The sequence below is a fragment of the Pyrgilauda ruficollis genome, unplaced genomic scaffold (genome assembly GCF_017590135.1).
Source record: "Pyrgilauda ruficollis isolate IOZ18807 unplaced genomic scaffold, ASM1759013v1 scaffold54, whole genome shotgun sequence".
Lineage (NCBI taxonomy): Eukaryota > Metazoa > Chordata > Aves > Passeriformes > Passeridae > Pyrgilauda > Pyrgilauda ruficollis.
The window spans coordinates 7,346,972-7,365,154 of record NW_024527044.1 but is presented as its reverse complement, the minus strand read 5'-3'; the positions used below and the strand labels follow the sequence as shown (position 1 = coordinate 7,365,154).

At 49.4% G+C, this 18,183-nt stretch overlaps 1 protein-coding gene across 1 annotated transcript; it reads right to left on the bottom strand.

Moving 5' to 3' along the window:
* Positions 1 to 15,465: 15,465 nt before the first annotated feature.
* On the bottom strand, positions 15,466 to 17,798 carry LOC121360865 (gallinacin-11-like). Its single transcript, XM_041480989.1, has 3 exons — positions 17,741 to 17,798; positions 16,712 to 16,840; positions 15,466 to 15,593 (listed from the first exon to the last, which is right to left on the bottom strand). Exons 1-3 carry the CDS (start codon positions 17,796 to 17,798, stop codon positions 15,466 to 15,468), a joined length of 315 nt encoding a protein of 104 aa, XP_041336923.1.
* Positions 17,799 to 18,183: the final 385 nt, after the last annotated feature.

Genomic DNA, 18,183 nt, shown 5'->3' with positions numbered 1-18,183 from the left:
TATGAATTAAGAGATGCTTTTGCAGGAAGGGTGTTTTTGGATCTTACCCAAGGAATTTAGGACTGGCTCTACTGGGTCAAGAGGCCTTGGGTCTGACACAACTGCTTTGACAACAAATTGCTCCAAAACCCTCTTTTTCCTTTCCTTCTTCCACAGATGTGGGATCATGGGGTGGGTGGAGGATGGGCTGGTTGGGCGTTCATGCCAATGCACCTCCCCTCCTTCCCTCCTCCTCCTCCCCCTCCCCTTCCCCATCACCCTCCCAAACCCCTTCCACTCTTCTCAGCCATGATAAGCTCGCTGATGGAAAAAATGTTGTCACACATATCTCACTTCCAGTGTGTGGGAGTCGCTGATAACGGCGCAAAGATCTGGACAATAAAGACTCCTGACAGCTTTCGTGTCCATCCCAGGCACGGGGGGATAGTCCTGGAAGAAGACCTGAATGACTGTGGGATTTGGGGAAGGGTCCTGCAAGCTGTGGTGCTGGGGAGGAGGCTGGAGAGGGGAAAAGGCTCATCCACCCTCCCCATTTGGGGTGCAAAGCCATTCCCCTGCACATTCCCCAAATTCCACCCTGCCCTGGGGCATCTCCAAACTGAGAGCCAGGAGATTTTGGCTTCAGGTGGCTTTGCTGTTGTGCTGGGGAGCAGCCCAGCAGCTGCTCAGCACGGTGTTTGTTTTGGAGCCTCCCCATCAGCCAGTGCTCCCTCTGTGGGGAGAGGGGGCTCTGCTGCTCCAGCGCTGCCGTTCTTCCACGTGGAGCTGCTGAAAGAGCCCAGAGCAGCTTGCCAGAAGGGTGAGGTCATTTATTTATGCCTAGAAAAAGTGTGTATTTTATTACACAGCCTCTGAGATGCTGGGGCTGAGCCACTGCCAGGTTTTTGTGCTGGTGTGGAGAGCCGAGGTCAGCACAGGGCAGTGCCAGTGGCTGCGTTTCTTCCCAGTCCCCTTTTCGGGATGTACGAACAGGGCACCATTTATTAATGGAAAAAAGGAGCCAGGGTTTGGCTGGCAGAGGTTCATTTGACACGGAATCACACAATCATTTAGGTTGGAAAGGACTTCCAAGACCATTGAGTCCAGCCTGTGACTGATCCCTACTTTGTCACCAGCCTAGAGGACTGAGGGCAACTTCCAGTCATTTCTTAGTTACCTCCAGGGATGGGGACTCCAAACCTCCGTGGGGCAGCCCCTTCCAAAGCCTGATCACCCTTTCCATTGAGAAATTCCTCCTGGTGTCCAACCTGAACCTTCCCTGGCACAGCTTGAGGCCATTCCCTCTGATTTTATAGCACTCCTAGATTTTTAGTATATCTATTTTCTCACTCTAGTTATAATAACTGAGAATTACTTTTGCAGAAAACCTTACTTATTCCAAGCAAAAGAAAATCAATTTTATAAATTTTCCAGTTGGAAGGAGACCTACCAGTTGTTTAGATTTCTGTCCCAGTCCTCAGGGGCTGTAGATGCTCTCCCCAAAATTTCCCTTTCCCTCCAGAGCACTGGTCTCCAAAGTGAGCATAATGATCCATCAGAATGGAGGGAAAAATATTCTTTCTAACATTAATAAATAATGCAAAATTGAATTTATTTTAAGACCATTGCTGTAGGGAATTGTCTCTCTCCATGGGCTCCCATGTCCCACAAGGCTTTTCCTTTCTGAAGGCTGTGTTGTAGGAGATAGGAAGCCCAGTTTTCCCTGGATTTAGCCAAAAATACTTCACTGTTTTCTGATCAAACCGCCTTTCTGGGGGAGAGAAGAAAAGGGGGGGTGGTGTTAGCATTTTACAAAGAATGAAGATTTTGCATTCCACCTTGGAGAAAGGTGCCAAAACAAGAGGAGGAGACAATGGTCCATCTCAAAACCATTTCCATGGTAAATTTGTACCCAGCTCTGCTTGAGAGCACTCCAGACCCTGAGCTTTGGGTATGTGACAAATTAATTTATCTCCCTCCATCTGCCCTGACCTTCTCCTTTGATGGCAAGGAGCATCTTCTAACCTTTTTCAGATGGATTTTCCAGATTGTCTGCCTGGGATATGAGAGGTTAAAACCCCCCCCACCAGGAGCAGACCTGGGTGACAGCATCACCCTTGACTCGGCTTTGGCACAGAGGTGCTTTCCCCTTGTCCGGCGGCTGATAGCCGGCTCCATCCTGCTGGGAGCGACTTCCCTGCTGCCGGCGAGCTCAGACACACACACAGACACATCCCTGTGCACACCTCTCACAGGGCTCACATGCAGGGGCTCCCCACCTCCTTTCCCTCGCAGCTCCGGCATCCCGGCCCCGGGATGTCATCCTGCCCCTGATAAGGCGCAGGGGCGGCTGCCAGAGGAAGGCTCCCAGTTGCTCCCGGCGCCAGGCTGGGTAGAGGCAGACGTGTCTAACCCTCGCTCCTCTGAAGGGCCAAAAACAGATGACATCACCCCCTCATCGTGTCCATCCTCCCCCCAGAATCCCTATCACGGAGAGGCTGCTCTTGGAGGAGAGAGGAGGAAGAGGGAAGGCAAGGGGGAGGAGGCCAGGGAAAAGGAGGGAAGGCAAAGGCTGGAGCTGGAAGTTGGTTACTTTGGCAAAAAGACAAAGTTCTGCAAAGCTTCACCGGCCAGACTTCAAAAAGGTGGAAAAACTGGAGGCTCAGTTCTGGCAAGTCCTGTTATCAAGGGGAGCCTTATCTCTCGATGGGGCTGATGGCTCATGCGAGCCACAGTGGCTGCTAACCTCTGGCTGAGCTTTCCGAGGCCCCTGAGGAGCCAGACTGTCACTCAACAGAGAGGAGAAGCATCCAGGAGAGGGGACTGCACGGAGGCATGGCCACCGTGTTTGCAGCCTGCGGAGCCACACGAGCAAGGATGGGGTATCCCAGCATGGAGCCCAGCAGTCCCTCACTGCCTCAGTTCATGGTGGGGAGGAGTGAGGGGATCTTTCCCTGCTCACAGTCCAGCCAGAGATGGGGCAGATCTCCACTGGGTGTCAGCAGACACAGCTGGGTCACTGGTTTTAGTGGTTTCCTCCAGGGCAGGACTGGTGCTTCTGGGATGGACAGCAGAGTGGATTTAGGTTGAAGCCAGATGTGTAGTTGGGGGTTTTAGGGTGGGAATTTTGCACACCTCATTTCTTCCATTCCTAAGTACCACACTGGGTGTTTTCCAGAGATAAATCTGCCAGCTTTTCTCTTGAAGTGATTTTCATACTCTTTCACGCCAACTCTCTACTTACAGCTCCTTGATCTCGATTCCTGCTCCTCCTACACCACCTCCTTTCCACCTCACCACTTCCTTTCCACCTCACCACCTCACCACCAGTTCCTCAAAGGTGAGGAATTCTTAGGGGGTCCTGCTCCAGAGCACACCATGGTGGGCAATTCCCCTTCCTTCAGTGAACAACAGTCCACAGCCAACAACTCTCACTCCCTGGTGAGGAGCTGCTGGAAGTGAACTTGGCTTTGGCTCATTCCCACTCTTAATTCTATTCAATAAATCAGCCTATGCAGGACAAGAAGCAGTGATACCCCTCGGGTGATATTGGGATAGAGTTTGGAATCATTTGCACTATGGAAGTAAGATTTCACCTAGCAATGGCTCCATCCAGGAGCAGGGCAGATGCAGAATCCACCACGCTCCCTGTGAGACTGGGTGAATTGTTTGAATTGTTTCCCCACAGGGATTTCTCAGCCTTACCCACCTTTACATCCGCACAGAGGTGGATGACAGAATCATGGAATGGTTTGGGTTGGAAGGAAGATTTAAGGATGACCTAGTCCAGCACTCCTGCAATGAGCAGGGACACCTTCCAGGAGATCAGATTGGATAATCTGAGTTACCCACCCAGGTTCACCTTGTTGCTATAGGAGAGGAAGAGTGGAAGAGGTTTCACAGAGACTTCTGTGAGAAGTTTGATGAGAGGATCCATGTTTACCCCTGAAAGAATTTTCTACTAAGGTCATTGACATAGAAACCAAGAAAGAAAGAAGGATAAATAAGATAAATCTGCAACTGCCTATTCCAATTAGCACTTTGTCTTTCATGACCAATGAGTAAAGTGTAAACTTACGAGTTTTGTAAGAATGTATAAAAAGCATGCATGCTATAATAAAATCAGTTTGAAGCCTTCTGAAAATGGAGTGTGCTGCTTTGTATTGTCTCTGTCTCAACTGCAACAAGGAAGAGGAACTTCTGGAGGGAAAATCATACCTCTGTCTTGGATCCATCCCCTTGAAGAGGATGAATCCTGCCATGGTCTCTTTCGAACAGAGCTAGAAATTGAAGTTGTTAAAGGCAGTGACTGAGACAGAGGTGAAGGAATGTGTCCAAAGAGAGGTTTCATAACTGCTGGACCAGCCCAGCAGATCCCTCTCTTGCTGCCACTCTGGAAGGACACCCCTTGCTCCTACACCACATCTGCCACCTTTGTGCAGACGGTTTGGATCCCCCAGTGCACCTCCAGCACAACCAACCCCCGAGTGTCAGGCAGGGTGGTCCGTGTGAGGGGGAAGCACGGCTGCACTCCGGACCCAGCAGGACACAGAAAACCCAGAGGTTTATTGGTGGCGGACAAACCGAGCTGCACGTGGAGGCACGGAGGTGTCTGAGGGCAGGTTCTGTGTACAGCTCTGGCTGCAGGATCACTGGGCTGGCTCTCCTGGGGCTGTCCCACCACCCTGGTGTGGCTGCTGTCACCGGCAGCAGCGCAGGCGGCCGTTGCTGCAGCTCCCTTCCCAGCGCTCCATGTGGAAGCAGAGCCTCCGGCAGTGGCCACGGTTGCTTCTGCACTGCTGGGTGTCTGAACGGCCTCTGGCTGCTGGGGAAAGAGGACAGGAGACCTGGTTAGGAGAGCTGGAACCTTCTCAGAGCCCCAAAACCTACTGGAAACTCCACTGGTGTTGGTGGCTGAGCAATGGGATGCTCTCAGTCAGCAGCAGGGAAATCCAGCTGGTTCCATGGTGAGGATCAGATATGCTTGGGAGGAGCTTCTCCATCCAGTCTCACATTCATATTTTTTGAAAAATCCCTTTGCTCAGGATTTTTCTCCTGGGAAGCTGAGAAGCCTCAGAGAAAAAGGAAAACTATGTTATCTCATTTGCTTCTCCTGTGTTTTGCTGCTTTGGAATGTGGTTGGAGATTTTTTATCCAACAGGTGATTGTTTCATTGGCTTCACATGAATTGTTTTGACTTATTGGCCTGTTGGGGCCAAGCTGTGTCAGACTCTGGAGAGAGAGTCATGAGTTTTGTTATTATCTTTTTAGCCTTCTGTAAGTATCCTTTCTGTATTCTTTAGTATAGTACAGTATTCTTTAATATAATATAGTATCTTAATAAATTAACCTTCTAAGAACATGGAGTCAGATTCATCATTCCTTCCTTTGTCTGGGCACCCTGCAAATACAATAATCCAGCAAGCACTGGGAGTCTCCTAACGACTGGCCTGGGTGAGACAGCCAGGTTTGTGTTGGCTGTGTTAGGTTGGATGAGTTAGGTGAAGCTGGACAGCATCAAAAGACAGAGAAGTGTCTTTTGGAACAGGTGTTTTACCTGTTGCTTTATTTGGAGATTTTTTTTGCTTCTTGGTGTTTTGGGGTTTTTGTTTGCTTGGGTTTTTCAAATCTTTTGCTGTTTTGGTTAAAAGGGCATGTGCTGCTTCTCTTTAGATGAAGCAGAAACTCCAAGTTTGGGGGTTCTGGAGGGTCCACCACCAGTGGAGTGTGCAAACCCTTCTCCCTCTCTTTGTTGTCTTCAGTTAAATAAATGAGAGCATAAACAGGCTAAGCAAGTAAATCTCCTCTTTCTGATTGTCAGGTTTGCCTTCTGCAAACTATCACCAAAGTCCTGCTAACATCATAGTGACCTTACACCTGAATGGAGCCCAAATCTCTGACATATGTATACAAGCAGACAGCAAAAATGCCAAGCCAAGGAATAAATTCCTATCAAACCAGAATCCCAGAAGAAAACAAACAAAAAAAGGTAAACTATCTGCCTTTCCCTCTTCTTTTCCCCCAGAAAGATAGTTTTGATTTTATAGAATCAAAGATGCACAGAACGATTTGAGTTGGAATGGACATTAAAGACCATCTACTTCCAACTTCCTGCCATGGGCAGGGACACATTCCACAATCCCAGGCTGATCCAAGCCCCATCCAAGCTTGCCCTGAACATTTCCAGGGATGGAGAATCCACAGTCTTTTTGGGCAACCTGTGCCAGGGCCTCACAGGGAACAATTCCTTCCCAATATCTAATTTACACCTACCCTCCTTCACCTTAAGACCATTCCCCCCTGTCCTGTCCCTCCACCTCTCAACCCAAGTCCCTCTCCAGCTCTCCTGGAGCCCCTTTAGGCCCTGGAAGGGGCTCTGAGGTCTCCCGGGATCCTTCTCCAGGTGAACACCCCCAGCTCTTGCAGCCTGGCTCCAGAGTAGAGGAGCTCCAGCCCTTGGAACATCACCGTGGCCTCCTCTGGACTTGTTCCATCAGATTCTGATGCTGGGGATCCCAAAGCTGAAGGCAGCTTTGCAGGTGGGATCTTACCACAGCAGATCAGAGGATGAAAATCACCTCCCTCAACCTTCTGGTCACACTTGCGTCTTCCTGCATTTGCCACATCTGTATTCCACTCATGGATAATTTAATGGGATTCTCCTTGTTTTGTGGAGGATGAGGCTTTTATCCTGGTAAGGAGCAAAGCTCAGGCTCCTGGCTTTGGCTCAGCATTTCTGGGTGAGTTTTGAGGGTGCAGAGAGGAAGGGATGCACAAACTATGAACTCAGGACAGCTGCATGCAGGAACTTAATGGAGACCATCCCAGGAGAAATTTCTTTCCTTGGAAGCACAAGGTCCTAGGTCAGCCTTGACTTGAGGGCCCTGTCTTGTCCTCTTCTACCTCAGAAGAGTAGGAACCTGCCTTTTCTCTCTCCACAGTCTTGCAGGAACCCCTGTGAGAATTTTTTCCTTACCCGGAGCGCCCTGGAGGAGGAGAATGACAAGGACTGCAAAGAGCAGCTGCAGAACCCGCATGGCTCGGTGTGGGTGGAGGTTCCACTCCGAGGAGGAGTGAAGGGCCCTAAAGAGAGGAATAAGAGGGAAATTCTGGATTTATAGAGGCCAGGGGGGTTGTGTAATTTTCCTGGAGTGGAGGGAACTTTGTCAATCTCAGGTGCATTTCAACATGACGGCAAACAGTTGCACAGGGTATGCCTGCTCTCAGTCACATCGTGTTACAGACAGAAAGTATAAAGGGGAAATAAAGGAAAATAATAGAAGGAAAAAGACCAAAAAGTGAAGGGAAAATCAGGGTTTTGTTGACAATTACACCGAGCACTGGGGAGTCTGCTACTGCTTGCTGCTGGAGACAGGATGTTGGGACTGACCCAGTCTGGCTCTGTGTTTGTAGGCTCGAGCATGTGATGTTAAAATCCAGTCCAAGTGTTTGCAGTATCAAAGTGTTGGGTTTTGGGCTTTTTTTTGGTTTTTTTTTTTTTTTTTAATTTATTTTATTTCCAGCTCTCAGTCTCTGTATTTAGCACTGACACGGTCAAGCGTGAAAAAATCCAGAGTCTCCTCCTCAGCACTCCCCAACACACAAAGCTGGCTTGAAAATAACGGGATCCTTAAAAAAATCATGGGTCTGCTTCAATTTCCCAACTTCCAGGCTGCAGAGAGGATGCTTGCCAAGGTTTTGTTTACAACTGTCATGAATAAATGGAAATTTAATACTTTATTCATTTATGTACTCATTCAATGGGAAAGCTGTGACACCTCCCTGCAGTACTCAGTGGCATCAGCAAAGCAGGTGGATTACAGCTCTCCCAGGGATCCTGGCAGGCTCTCGGATTTGTACCAGTTCTCCAGGTCAGTTCCAGGAAATCAGCAGAGGTGAGACCTGCATTTCAACTTGGGAAAACAACACAAAGCAAACAATGAGCAGGAATGTTCCCTAGCCAACAACAAATGGAGGAAGAGGAAACAGAAACTTTATAAAGGTTTTTCTTACAGTGGTGATGCAGTGGAGGCCATCCCCGAGTCTTCCCTTTTCCCTTCGGAAGTCACCTCGATGGATTTTTCTTTGCAGGCTGGATGCCAGGGAGTGCTGGAAAATGCAAACCCCATGTCCTTCAGGCTGCTTGAACAGAACAAGGATCACCTTCATCAAACAGTGCAGATAAAGGGGCCTTCACCAGTTGGACTTTGGAGTAGGGAACACTGAGCTCTTAACCAGGCTGTCCTGCAAACTGGCCACGCACAGCCTGGGAAGGGAGATGGACCTGGAAACCCACCTGGGGGAGAGCTGGGTGCAAGGATGTGTGTTGGTGCCCTGCTTGGGTGGAAGGCAATAACCTACCCTGTACCTCTGAGGATTGGCATCTCCAATGTCAGAGATAGTGCAGTGGGATTTCCTGGAATTGTGGAATCATGGAATGGTTTGGGTGGGAAGATAATGATAAAAAAATCATCTCGTTCCAATCCCTTCCATGGGCAGGGAGACCTTCCACTATCCCAGGTTGCTCCAAGCCCTGTCCAGGAGGCCCTGGACACTTCCAGGGATGGAGCAGCCACATTTCCTCTGTGAAACCTGTGCCAGGGCCTCACTGTCCTCACAGGAAAGAACCTCCAAAGCAAAGAATTTGGGCAGAGCTTATCCAACAGAAAGGAGACAGCAGTCCTTGAGCTACTTGAGTCCTTGAGTCCAAGCAGGAAGGAGTGTGTGGATGCTCCTGTGAGCGTCCTGCTCTGAGTGTGTGACCTGAAGTGTGTGAACATGTGTGTGCAGATGGCTTGGTGTTCTGCAGAGAGGATGTGGAGTGTGGAGCCAGGGCGCCACGTGGACACGGTGTTCCCAGTGACGGATGGCAAAACTCCAGGTGTTTGTCTCCGGCTCAGCTGCTCTCCTGTGGTGGAAGCAGCACCACTGCAGAGGGTGATTTGTGCCTGGAGCTGTTTGGATGCTGCAGGCTCCATGGGGACCAGGCTGCATCCACCACACCGCAACAAACCCCAGCTCTGCAGCTGTGGTACATGGCTTGAGTTGCAGAACGTGCCTTGGGAAAGAAATCCAGGACTATACAGTACCAACAAAAAACAGATTTCCTCCAGAAATCAGGGGCAGGAAGTCTCTGTCCCTTGGGCAACTGCTTGTACAACAGCTGGTCTGGCTCCCCTTGGTGTGGTCCCGCTGTCGTGTTGGCCTCAGGCTCTGGTGAGCCCACTGGGGCTGGCCCAGCAGCCTCCCACCCTCCCCTGCTTCCCAACCTGCCAGCAGATGTCTTTTTTCAGAGCTCACCATGCACAAAGGCTGATCTGTGCTCAGACACGTGGCACAGGAATTGGCTGCTGGGTGCTTGAGAGGTTTTGGGGCTGGGAGGAGTTGAATTAGTCTATATCTGCTCTTTGTCCCCAAATGGGAGGGATGTTTCCACTGACTTCATTGCCTTCAGGCCAGGACCTGAGCAGGCTGATTTTGAAATGCATCCTGGGATAAGTTTTTGCCAGCAGGAGCAATTCCTTGGGAGAATGAACCCTTTTGCCAGCTTGTGATGCCACCTCCTACTCACAATCCCATTGACAGCATTTTGCCAAACAAGCAAGCACTGATAAAGCCCTGCAATTCAACCTGTGAAGAAATGATTGTGGGCTCAGCTCTGGGGTCAGCCCTAGTCCAGAAACCCCCCATGGCTTTCATTCCAGACCACTCTTCATGGCCTTCTCAGAACTCTCTTCAACAGGTCCATGTTTGTCTAAAGTAGAGGCCCCCAGAGCCAGACACAGTAAGAAATTACGGGTTTTGCACCACAGAAAATATTCAGAGCACACCTTGTGAAATTAACTTCTCCTTTCCAGTGCAGGGCCACATCCAGGTGTCATTTATTGATCATTCCTGGCATGTGCCCACCTCCAGACCGTGCCAAGAAAATACCCAAGGAACAGCATGGAAAACAGTTCATTTTCTGGCAGCACATTTGAGCAGCCACTAACTTCTGAGCCCCACAGGATTTGATTTACTCCTGTAGGTATAGCCTCTGAATCCTGACCTGTTTTATCTCCCCAGCATGCCCTGGAGCTGGGCTGTGCTGAGATGATTCCTTTCACCCCACAGGATTTGGAAGAGCTCCATGTGAGCGGATGGAATGTTGGAATGTGACCCCTTTTCTCCCGCATGAAGGAAGATCCAGGCACTGGTTTGCGTGGGATTGCCAGGGGTGTCAGAAACAGCCTGGATCCAAGGGGCTGCCCATGGCTATGGCACAGTTTCCCCAAGCAGGAGCCCATCCAGCACCATCCTGCTCCTGACTGCACATCACAATGACGTTTTTAGGGCAGAAGAGGAGGATTTGGCTCTCTTTGCCAAACAAACACTGGCCTGTTGCCTGGGAACAGCAAACAAATCCCGCTGAGGGAATCCATGCCATGCTTTGATGGACTGAAATCCCCAGTTATCCAGGAGGCTTGTGGTGGCTGACAGACCTGGCATGAAGGTAGAACTCTATCCTGGCTGTCTGCGTGGCTGCAGAGATCCCAAATATGCATCCCAAGATGATTGGATGATTTTTGCACCTCCTTGAGGTATTAATTTCCTAAGGTAGTACTAAAGAACTCCTATCTGTAGCCTTCTGAACTCTATCAGGTACAGACAGCTGGAGTTCAAAGCTCAATAAAGAATTTCCCACCAAAATCCTCTTCTTCATTTGGCTTTCACCTGCCCATGGAATGGTATTGGAACTGGATGATCTTTGAGGTACCTTCCAACCCAAACCATTCTGGAATTCTGTGATGATTTTATGAGTCTTCCTCCTCCTCAGAGTTACAGGGTACTCCAGCTAGGGTTTAATTAATTTGAGCAGCATTCCCTGTCATACACTTACGCCAAAGGAGCTCATGCTGCTGTTCAAGCAACTCCCCATGAGCTGAGCTGGCTGCTTTGCCTCAGATGAGTTCAGGGGTAAAGAAACCACATCAAAAAACAGTTTTATAAGGTCTGGAAGTGCCATTCTTCATCATCCACCCTATCCTTGGTGCTTTCTCTTTCCTCCCTCTCTGTGAGACTGGAAGGGAATTCAGTTCATCTTATTCATTGGGTAGAAAGAATGATGGATTTTTGTTTCTTTTTTTTGGTTGTTGGGCTGTGGTTTGGGGTTTTTTTAAGGTTATTTCCATCCAAATCAGCAAACAAGGGAACACGCAGCAGTGGGACAGCGGGACCATGCCTGTGAGCATGCCCATTAGTGCCAGAGGGACAATATTCCCTATAAACTGAGCTTTTCCACCTTTCCTGATGGACTGGCCACTAGGTCTGAAGCATATCAGGGTCAGAAGGCCCAGTGATTATGAGGGAAATGTGCAAGGTGAGCTGTAAGAGCCCACTCTTCACTTTCCTGGGAAACCAGGCTGTAACCACGATGGCTGAGCAGTCCCAGATGAGGGGCAGGAACAAGGAACCCTGTGGATGAATGTGAGAAATAAACTGTTTGATTTGGAGAGGTGCCTTGATTCAAAGCCCTTCCCGTGCTGTCCTCGTACATCAGCGTGCGTCAGAGGGATGGGCTGGAAATGGGCAGGAATTTGGCTCTGGATTCAGCCCTCTCCCCATTTTCACAATCAGTTCCCAAGCCAACAGCCAGCTCTGGGTTATCTGGCTCTCCTGAGGGTTCATCCAGCTGCAGGGGATCTCCAGGGGAGCACTGGCACCACTGGAGTCCCAGTGATGACTCGAGGAGAGTAACTGGGCTGCTCATCAGTGAATGGAGACTCTTGGATGAATGAATTGTCATCCCTCTGGCAGTGGGGCCTGACCCTGGTGAGGTCAGTGGGAATTTTCCTGTTTGATTCATCAGAACAAGAATTTCATCTCCCAGGGAGGACTTTTCCCTGGCTCAGTCTGACCAGTGCCCCAGCTGGTTGGCATAGCTCTCTCATTACATCATTGTTTCCTTGCTTTCACAGAAATCATTGACCCAGAGAGAAATATTTTACCTGGAAAGGGAGACCAGGAGCTGACAAAGGCAGGGAAGTGTCAAAATTTTGTGTTGAAAAGACACAGAAGGGCTGAGAGGGGATTTGGACAGAAAATTAATTTAGGCTGAGGGAGCTCGTAGGAGGAAAGCTGTGAGGGACAAAGAGACTGATTTCCTTGGGGCTGGGTGACCAAAAGGGAAAGGAGTTGCACCAGAAATGCAGTCCATGGGTGGAGAGGGCAGCCTGTCAGGGCAATGAGACACAGCTTTCAGATCCCCTCCCCACCATGTTTAAAACACGTAAATCTGGGATCTTAGAGAAAAAAAATTGTTCCTTCTGAGGGTGGTGATTCCCTGGCAAATGTTGCCCAGGGAAGCTGTGACTGCCCCATCCCTGGAAGATCCAAGGCCAGGATGGGGCTTGGAGCAAGTTGGGATAGTGGAAGATGTCCCTGCCCATGGCAATGAGATGATCTTTAATGTCTCTTCCAACCCAAACCACTCTGGGATTCCATGACTGCCTTGAGACCCTGGCACAGCCTGGAAAGGAGACCTGGATGGGGGTGGATCTTGCCTGAGAAGCACAGGCCGCACTCACCTTCCTGTCAAACCAGGTGTCTTTTGCACCAAAAGTGATGCCAAAATGATTTTCCCCATTGCAGCTGTTTTCTCTGGGAAGGGAAATAGAGGGACAGAGTCCCTGTGGTGTTCTGGGGAGGTGAGGAATGTTGAGGTCACTCCTGCTCAGTGCCATCCCACCACTGGCAGCGTTGCTGACTCACAGGTGGGTTTAACATCAGGTTTATTTATTTCAGGTAAGCAGAAAAGCAATTTTTCACCTGGTCATGTCAGATAATCAGAGTCCCAAAAGGGCCACAGACATAGGTGGCCCCGGTTTCTTCTTGTCACAGTGCTTCCTAAAAAAGTTACAGCAAAACCAAAGTATTCAGGATTCATGAGTGAACCCACAGCCATATTCTCCCAGGGGAGCAATGCCACAGAAACCACAAAATCTCCTTCCCAACAGCTGCTCATGCCTTGCCAGTGGAGCCTGCAGCTCTCCATGTGCTGCAGTGGCTCCTCTGGAAACCTTCAGCTCTCTGTGGTGGCGGGTGACAGATTTTTGCAGCAGAGAATGACGGGTTCAAAGCAGTACTGAGCCAGGTATTCACCAAAAACACAGCTTCCCACTCGGCACAAGCCCCCTCCGTGGCTGCAGCTGTCTGGTCCATGAGCCTCTCCTGGACAAGGGAGCAGCAAATTCATGGATAAAATTAGTGGGGCTCCTTCTGGCACCATGGTCCCAGCCAGCCAAGCCAGCACTGGGAGCACACAGAGAGCCTGGGCACCTCGAGCACACCCAGGATCCCCATCCCACAGACAGGTTCAGATATCCATGTTGGAAATCCCAAGCTGCTGAGCCAACCTCCCTCAAGGAATGTTTTATCATGGAGTTGTTTTTTCAGGATGTTGGCAAAGACTGTGCATGGGAGGTCAGAGGGGTTGTCCTCTCCCTGCCAAGGAGGCAACTGCAGCCTGAGAAAAGGCAGGAACATTTTCCCAGAGCACAGGGTTTCTTCTTTAGGGCTTCTCCCAACTCAGTGATGTGCTCCATTTCCACAGCTTCCTCCCTGATCATTTTTTGTATTCCCCCAAGAGATTAAATAATGAAATTTCCCAAAGTACCTCACCCACTCTCTCACCCAGAAAACCTCTTTCCTCAGTACCTATCACACAGTGAAGAAAGATTATCCCTGTTCCCAGATATCCTATTCACCACCCAGGCCTTCCTGGTCTTACCGTGCTGGGTCAGGGAGATGAATATGAGAACAAACATGAGGATCCCCATTCCTTTGGCTCTGCTGGAAAATCGCAGGGCTGGGAGTGAGATTTCACAGAAGCCTCTGTGTGCTGCTGGCATGCTGGATGGCATCCTGGAAGAGGGGAGGAGTAGGCAGGAGTTAATTATATTCCAGTCCCCGGAGTAACATTTGCTGCTGAGAAATCCTTTCATGTCGTTCTGACCCTGCGCTGCTGCTCCAAACAATGTTGACTTTTTTTCACGTTCACTGGTTACTGGCTTTCCTGACTCCTCTCCTTGGCAGCTGGCATTTAGGGCTGGTAGAATTCCAGCTGGAAAAAAAGAAGCTCGGGGAGATCCTCTGCCCTTCACCTGCAGCCAGCAAAATCCCTTGGAAGTGACAGACAGGAGGGAAGCAACCTGCAAGGGAAGAGTTCTGAGGATCTGCAAGGAGGAGAAGGATGCAGGCTGGGAGTGATTAATTTTTAATCTGAGCTCGTGTGAATATTTCCTCCAGCTGAAACCTGGGTGTTATTTTTTTCCCCAGCTTTGGCTTCCGAGGAATTTGGGAGGCTTCATTCCTGAGTGTGATGAGCACACAGTGCTGGTAGAAGAGCTCTTAGTTCAGCAGTGCACCCCGTGGTGGTAAATCTGTGGTGAGTGTGCAGCTCTGGCTGTAAAATCTGATATTCCAGCTGCCCTGCCTGGCGCTGCTGTTTGCTGTCCCTTCAGCTGTGGTAATAAAACTGCTCTGTGAACACATCTTAAACTGGCGAGTTTAAGTAAGGAGTAAAATTAAAAGCACCTTTCTCCCTAAAAAAATACCCAAACAGAACAACATAACTAAAATCATAGTCATTTAGGTTGGAAAAGGCCTCCAAGTTCATTGAGTCCAACCATTTCCCAGCTGTCCCAAGCCACCACTAAATCATGTTCCTAAATGCCACGTCTGTCTCTCTTTTAAATCCCTCAGAGATGGGGACTCCATCACTGCCCTGGGCACCCTGTTTTGATGCCTGACCACCCCTTCCATGAAGAAATTCCTCCTGATGTCCAACCTGACCATCCCCTGGCACAGCTTGAGGCTGTTCCTTCCCATCCTGTCCCTGTCCCCTGGGGGCAGAGTCTGACCCCCCTGGCTGTCCCCTCCTGTCAGGAGTTGCGCAGAGCCAAAGGTCCCCCCTGAGCCTCCTTTTCTCCAGGCTGAGCCCCTTTCCAGCTCCCTCAGCTGCTCCCTGAAGTGTCCAAGGAATGACTGGACGTGGCACTCAGTGCTCTGGGCTGGGTGACAAGGTGGGGATCGGTCACAGGCTGGGCTCGATGACCTTGGAGATCTTTTCCGACCTTAATGATTCTGTGATTAGGTGTCCTCAGTCTTCTAAAGCATTCAAGTGTAAAATCAAACATGGTAAATAAGATTAGGCTGGTAAGAAGGATTAGGGGATGGGGTTTCCAAGGATGCAACAGCAAATTTTTGTGTAATTCTGCACGTGGGCGTAATAGAGAGACATTCTGCCTCTTTCCATAAATAAATTACTGTTACACCTGATTATTTAGCATTTATTGCCTTCTTTATATAAAGACACATGTCGCCTCTAGTTAATTACACACTTTGCATGTTGAGAACAGCAGACACGTCTACAACACTTGGAATAAAACTTGTTTGCTTTCTTGGCTGTTCATTCCCATGGTTTTCTGCAGTCCCACGAGGTCCTTGTCACACTTCTGTGCAGCACTTCCATCCTCTGCGAGGGCAGAGCCCTTCTTGCTCTTGCAGACATCTGATTTCTGGGGGCACACAATGGCCCCCCTCATCTTGGCAGATGTGGAAGTTGGATGTTGTGTCTGCAATTCAGAGGGTTAAAGTCAAACCAGGAAACCTGACACTGCCATCCAAACCATCTCATACACAAAGATTGTTGGGAAGTTGTGCTTACTGTGTCTCCAAAAGCAAAGACACAAAAATGAGCTTTGGGGTTTATCACAGCACTTCTGTAAAAGAAGGAATTTGTGACCCACCAGCTTGAAAAAGAATTAACTGAGGGAGGGATATTGTAGAGCTGTGAAAACGAGGGATGCAGAATGACTACATTTCAAGTAGGTGGCACTGAGTAAAGTTGTGAGGGATGAGGTTTTAAAAGAAATGGAAGGAATTCCTAACCTGGGGGGGAAAATCCAGTAAGATCTTTTAAACACAAGGATGCCTAAATATAAAAATCCTGAGCTGCAATTTCACGAAAGCCAGACTAATAGATAAAAAAAATGTAATAATATAGTTGTGGTCACTTTACACACACAGAGTAACTGCAAGGAAATATCCACTTCTGGCCATGGACGGATCCAGGATGCCGGATCAGAGGAACTTTAGGATTAGCACAGTTGTTTCTAAAGTATATATTAATAAATTATTTATGCTAAGGGTTATCTATCGAGGAGCACCAAAACCAAGCAATTCTGTGAAGATTCAGGTAAAATAACAGGGAAAAGATCAGTTGGCACCTATTAAGCACAGCAGAGTGGGTGCAGCCAGCAGTGCCCCAACAGATAATTATAGGAAGATTTACCAAGGAAAGAGGACTCTCTGTGGGCCAAAACTTTCATTGTATTTCCCCAGCTGGAGGTAGAGCTTTGGGTTATTTTGGCCACCCCCAAAGGCTCCACGCTGATGTCAGTGGAGGAACACACAGGTCCATCTTTGTACATGGAAAGAGATGGCTTAGACCCGTGCCTGGAAGTGTCCAAGGCCAGATTGGATGGGGCTTGGAGCAACCTGGGATAGTGGAAGTTGTCCCTGCCCATGGCAGGGGGTGGAACTGGATGAGTTCACCATGGGATGATGGATTTAAGTTCCCTTCCAACCCAAACCATTCAGTGATTCTATGATTTGGTGGCAAAGTTTGTTTTGCTGAGTTCAGCCATTTCTCCCCCAGATTTTGCCCTCTTGCCAGGGTTCCCACACGTACCAACACAGCAGGTCCTCCGGCGCCGATAGCAAGTCCCAAAGGCAGCAAAGGGCTCTGGACAGGATTTCAGGTGGAAGCAGTATCCGTGGTATTCCAAACAATGCAAGGTGTCCCTGGGCAAGCCAAGACCTACGGGGGGAATGGGATTCCCAGCTGTGCTGCAGGATCAGTCCATTCTCATCTCCATTTCTCCTGCTGAAACCCCACAGACCCCAGTTAGGGATCTGGCATAAATACCCCCAAAACCCAGAAGTTTTGAGGAACTCATGGGACCTCAGAGCATTTCAAGGAAGGTTTTTTGTACAACTGGAGTGAAACATGGAGGTTGATGGCAATTTTCTGAACATATCCTGGCCATTCATGCTATACTGGGAAGTAACAGCCCAGTCTTAGATGCTTCTGAGTTCTGGGACTGCAGCATTGCAGGGACATGCAAGGGACAGCATGATCACCACATGCCCTGAAGATAAAATTATGGCTTTAAAAAACCCCCAAAAGAAGGATCTGGCTCAATTAACAGGAACAAGCAGTTTGTCCAGTCCCTTCTTTCTCTGCAAGCCTTTCTTCAAGGTGAGGAGGTTCATTAAGCATGAAGAACATGGAGGATAAAAACACAATCAGAAGGTGAGTCAGTGCAGCAGAAGGGCTGAGGAAGGGGAACCAGGATATTCAGACAGCTGAAGTCAGTGGTGAAGTTCAACCTGAACAATACCAGGGAACACCTCTGCTCTCTTCTACAGTACACAGAGGGGACAATTTTTAACCCTGGGGTTAGAAGAGGAGATGATTTCCTGGATTGCCACCATCCAATAGTGCCACAAAAGACATTTCAAAGAGTCACAGGACCCAACACCTGGCAGAAGCTTGTGTGGGGAGGTTCTGGTGTGGCACCTGCTCACCATTCTGCTTCTAGACTGAGAAATAGGGAACTGCTCTAAGAAAAGGAGCTGAGGAGAACATTCTGCACCACCACACGAGCGAGCTGTACCTCCTGCACAGGCAAACCCCAGCGTGGGGCTTGGCGCTTACCTGGAACAGCCTGGAGGAGGAAAAGCAGGAGAGCCATGAGGCAGGAGAAGAGCTTCATGGTGGAAGGTCTCAGCTGCAGTGTGGAGACAGCAAAACAATGCCAGAGCCTTTGAGGAGGGGAGGAGGGAGCACTCTGGCATTTATAGGACAGTGGGAACTGCTGTGGCTGTCTGGGGAGCCTTGGCAGGGGTGGCAGGGGAAGGCAGCGGGTACAGCCTGACCTCTGCACGTGGCTAAACCTGAACAATGGCTCAGGGGCGCAAAAAACAAGGGGACAAAGAGCTGTGCCTGCCTGCCTGGCCACTGGGAAGGCTGCTGGGAGGGCCCCTTATCAATATGGATCCACCCAGAGAGCATCAATAACTTGAAATGTCAATGTGGTTGGTAATGGGTTATCTGGAGGAAATTAGCCATTGTTTGGTGGGAGAGAAGGCAGATGGAGT

Excerpts from the sequence above, each read along its gene's own strand:
- LOC121360865 (XM_041480989.1), bottom strand. The coding sequence starts at position 17,798 with ATGAAGCTCTTCTCCTGCCTCATGGCTCTCCTGCTTTTCCTCCTCCAG. Across the intron at positions 16,841-17,740 it reads CCTCCTCCAGGCTGTTCCAG|GTCTTGGCTTGCCCAGGGAC; the intron begins GTAAGCGCCAAG and ends TTCCCCCCGTAG. Across the intron at positions 15,594-16,711 it reads CCGGAGGACCTGCTGTGTTG|ACACAACATCCAACTTCCAC; the intron begins GTACGTGTGGGA and ends TCTGAATTGCAG.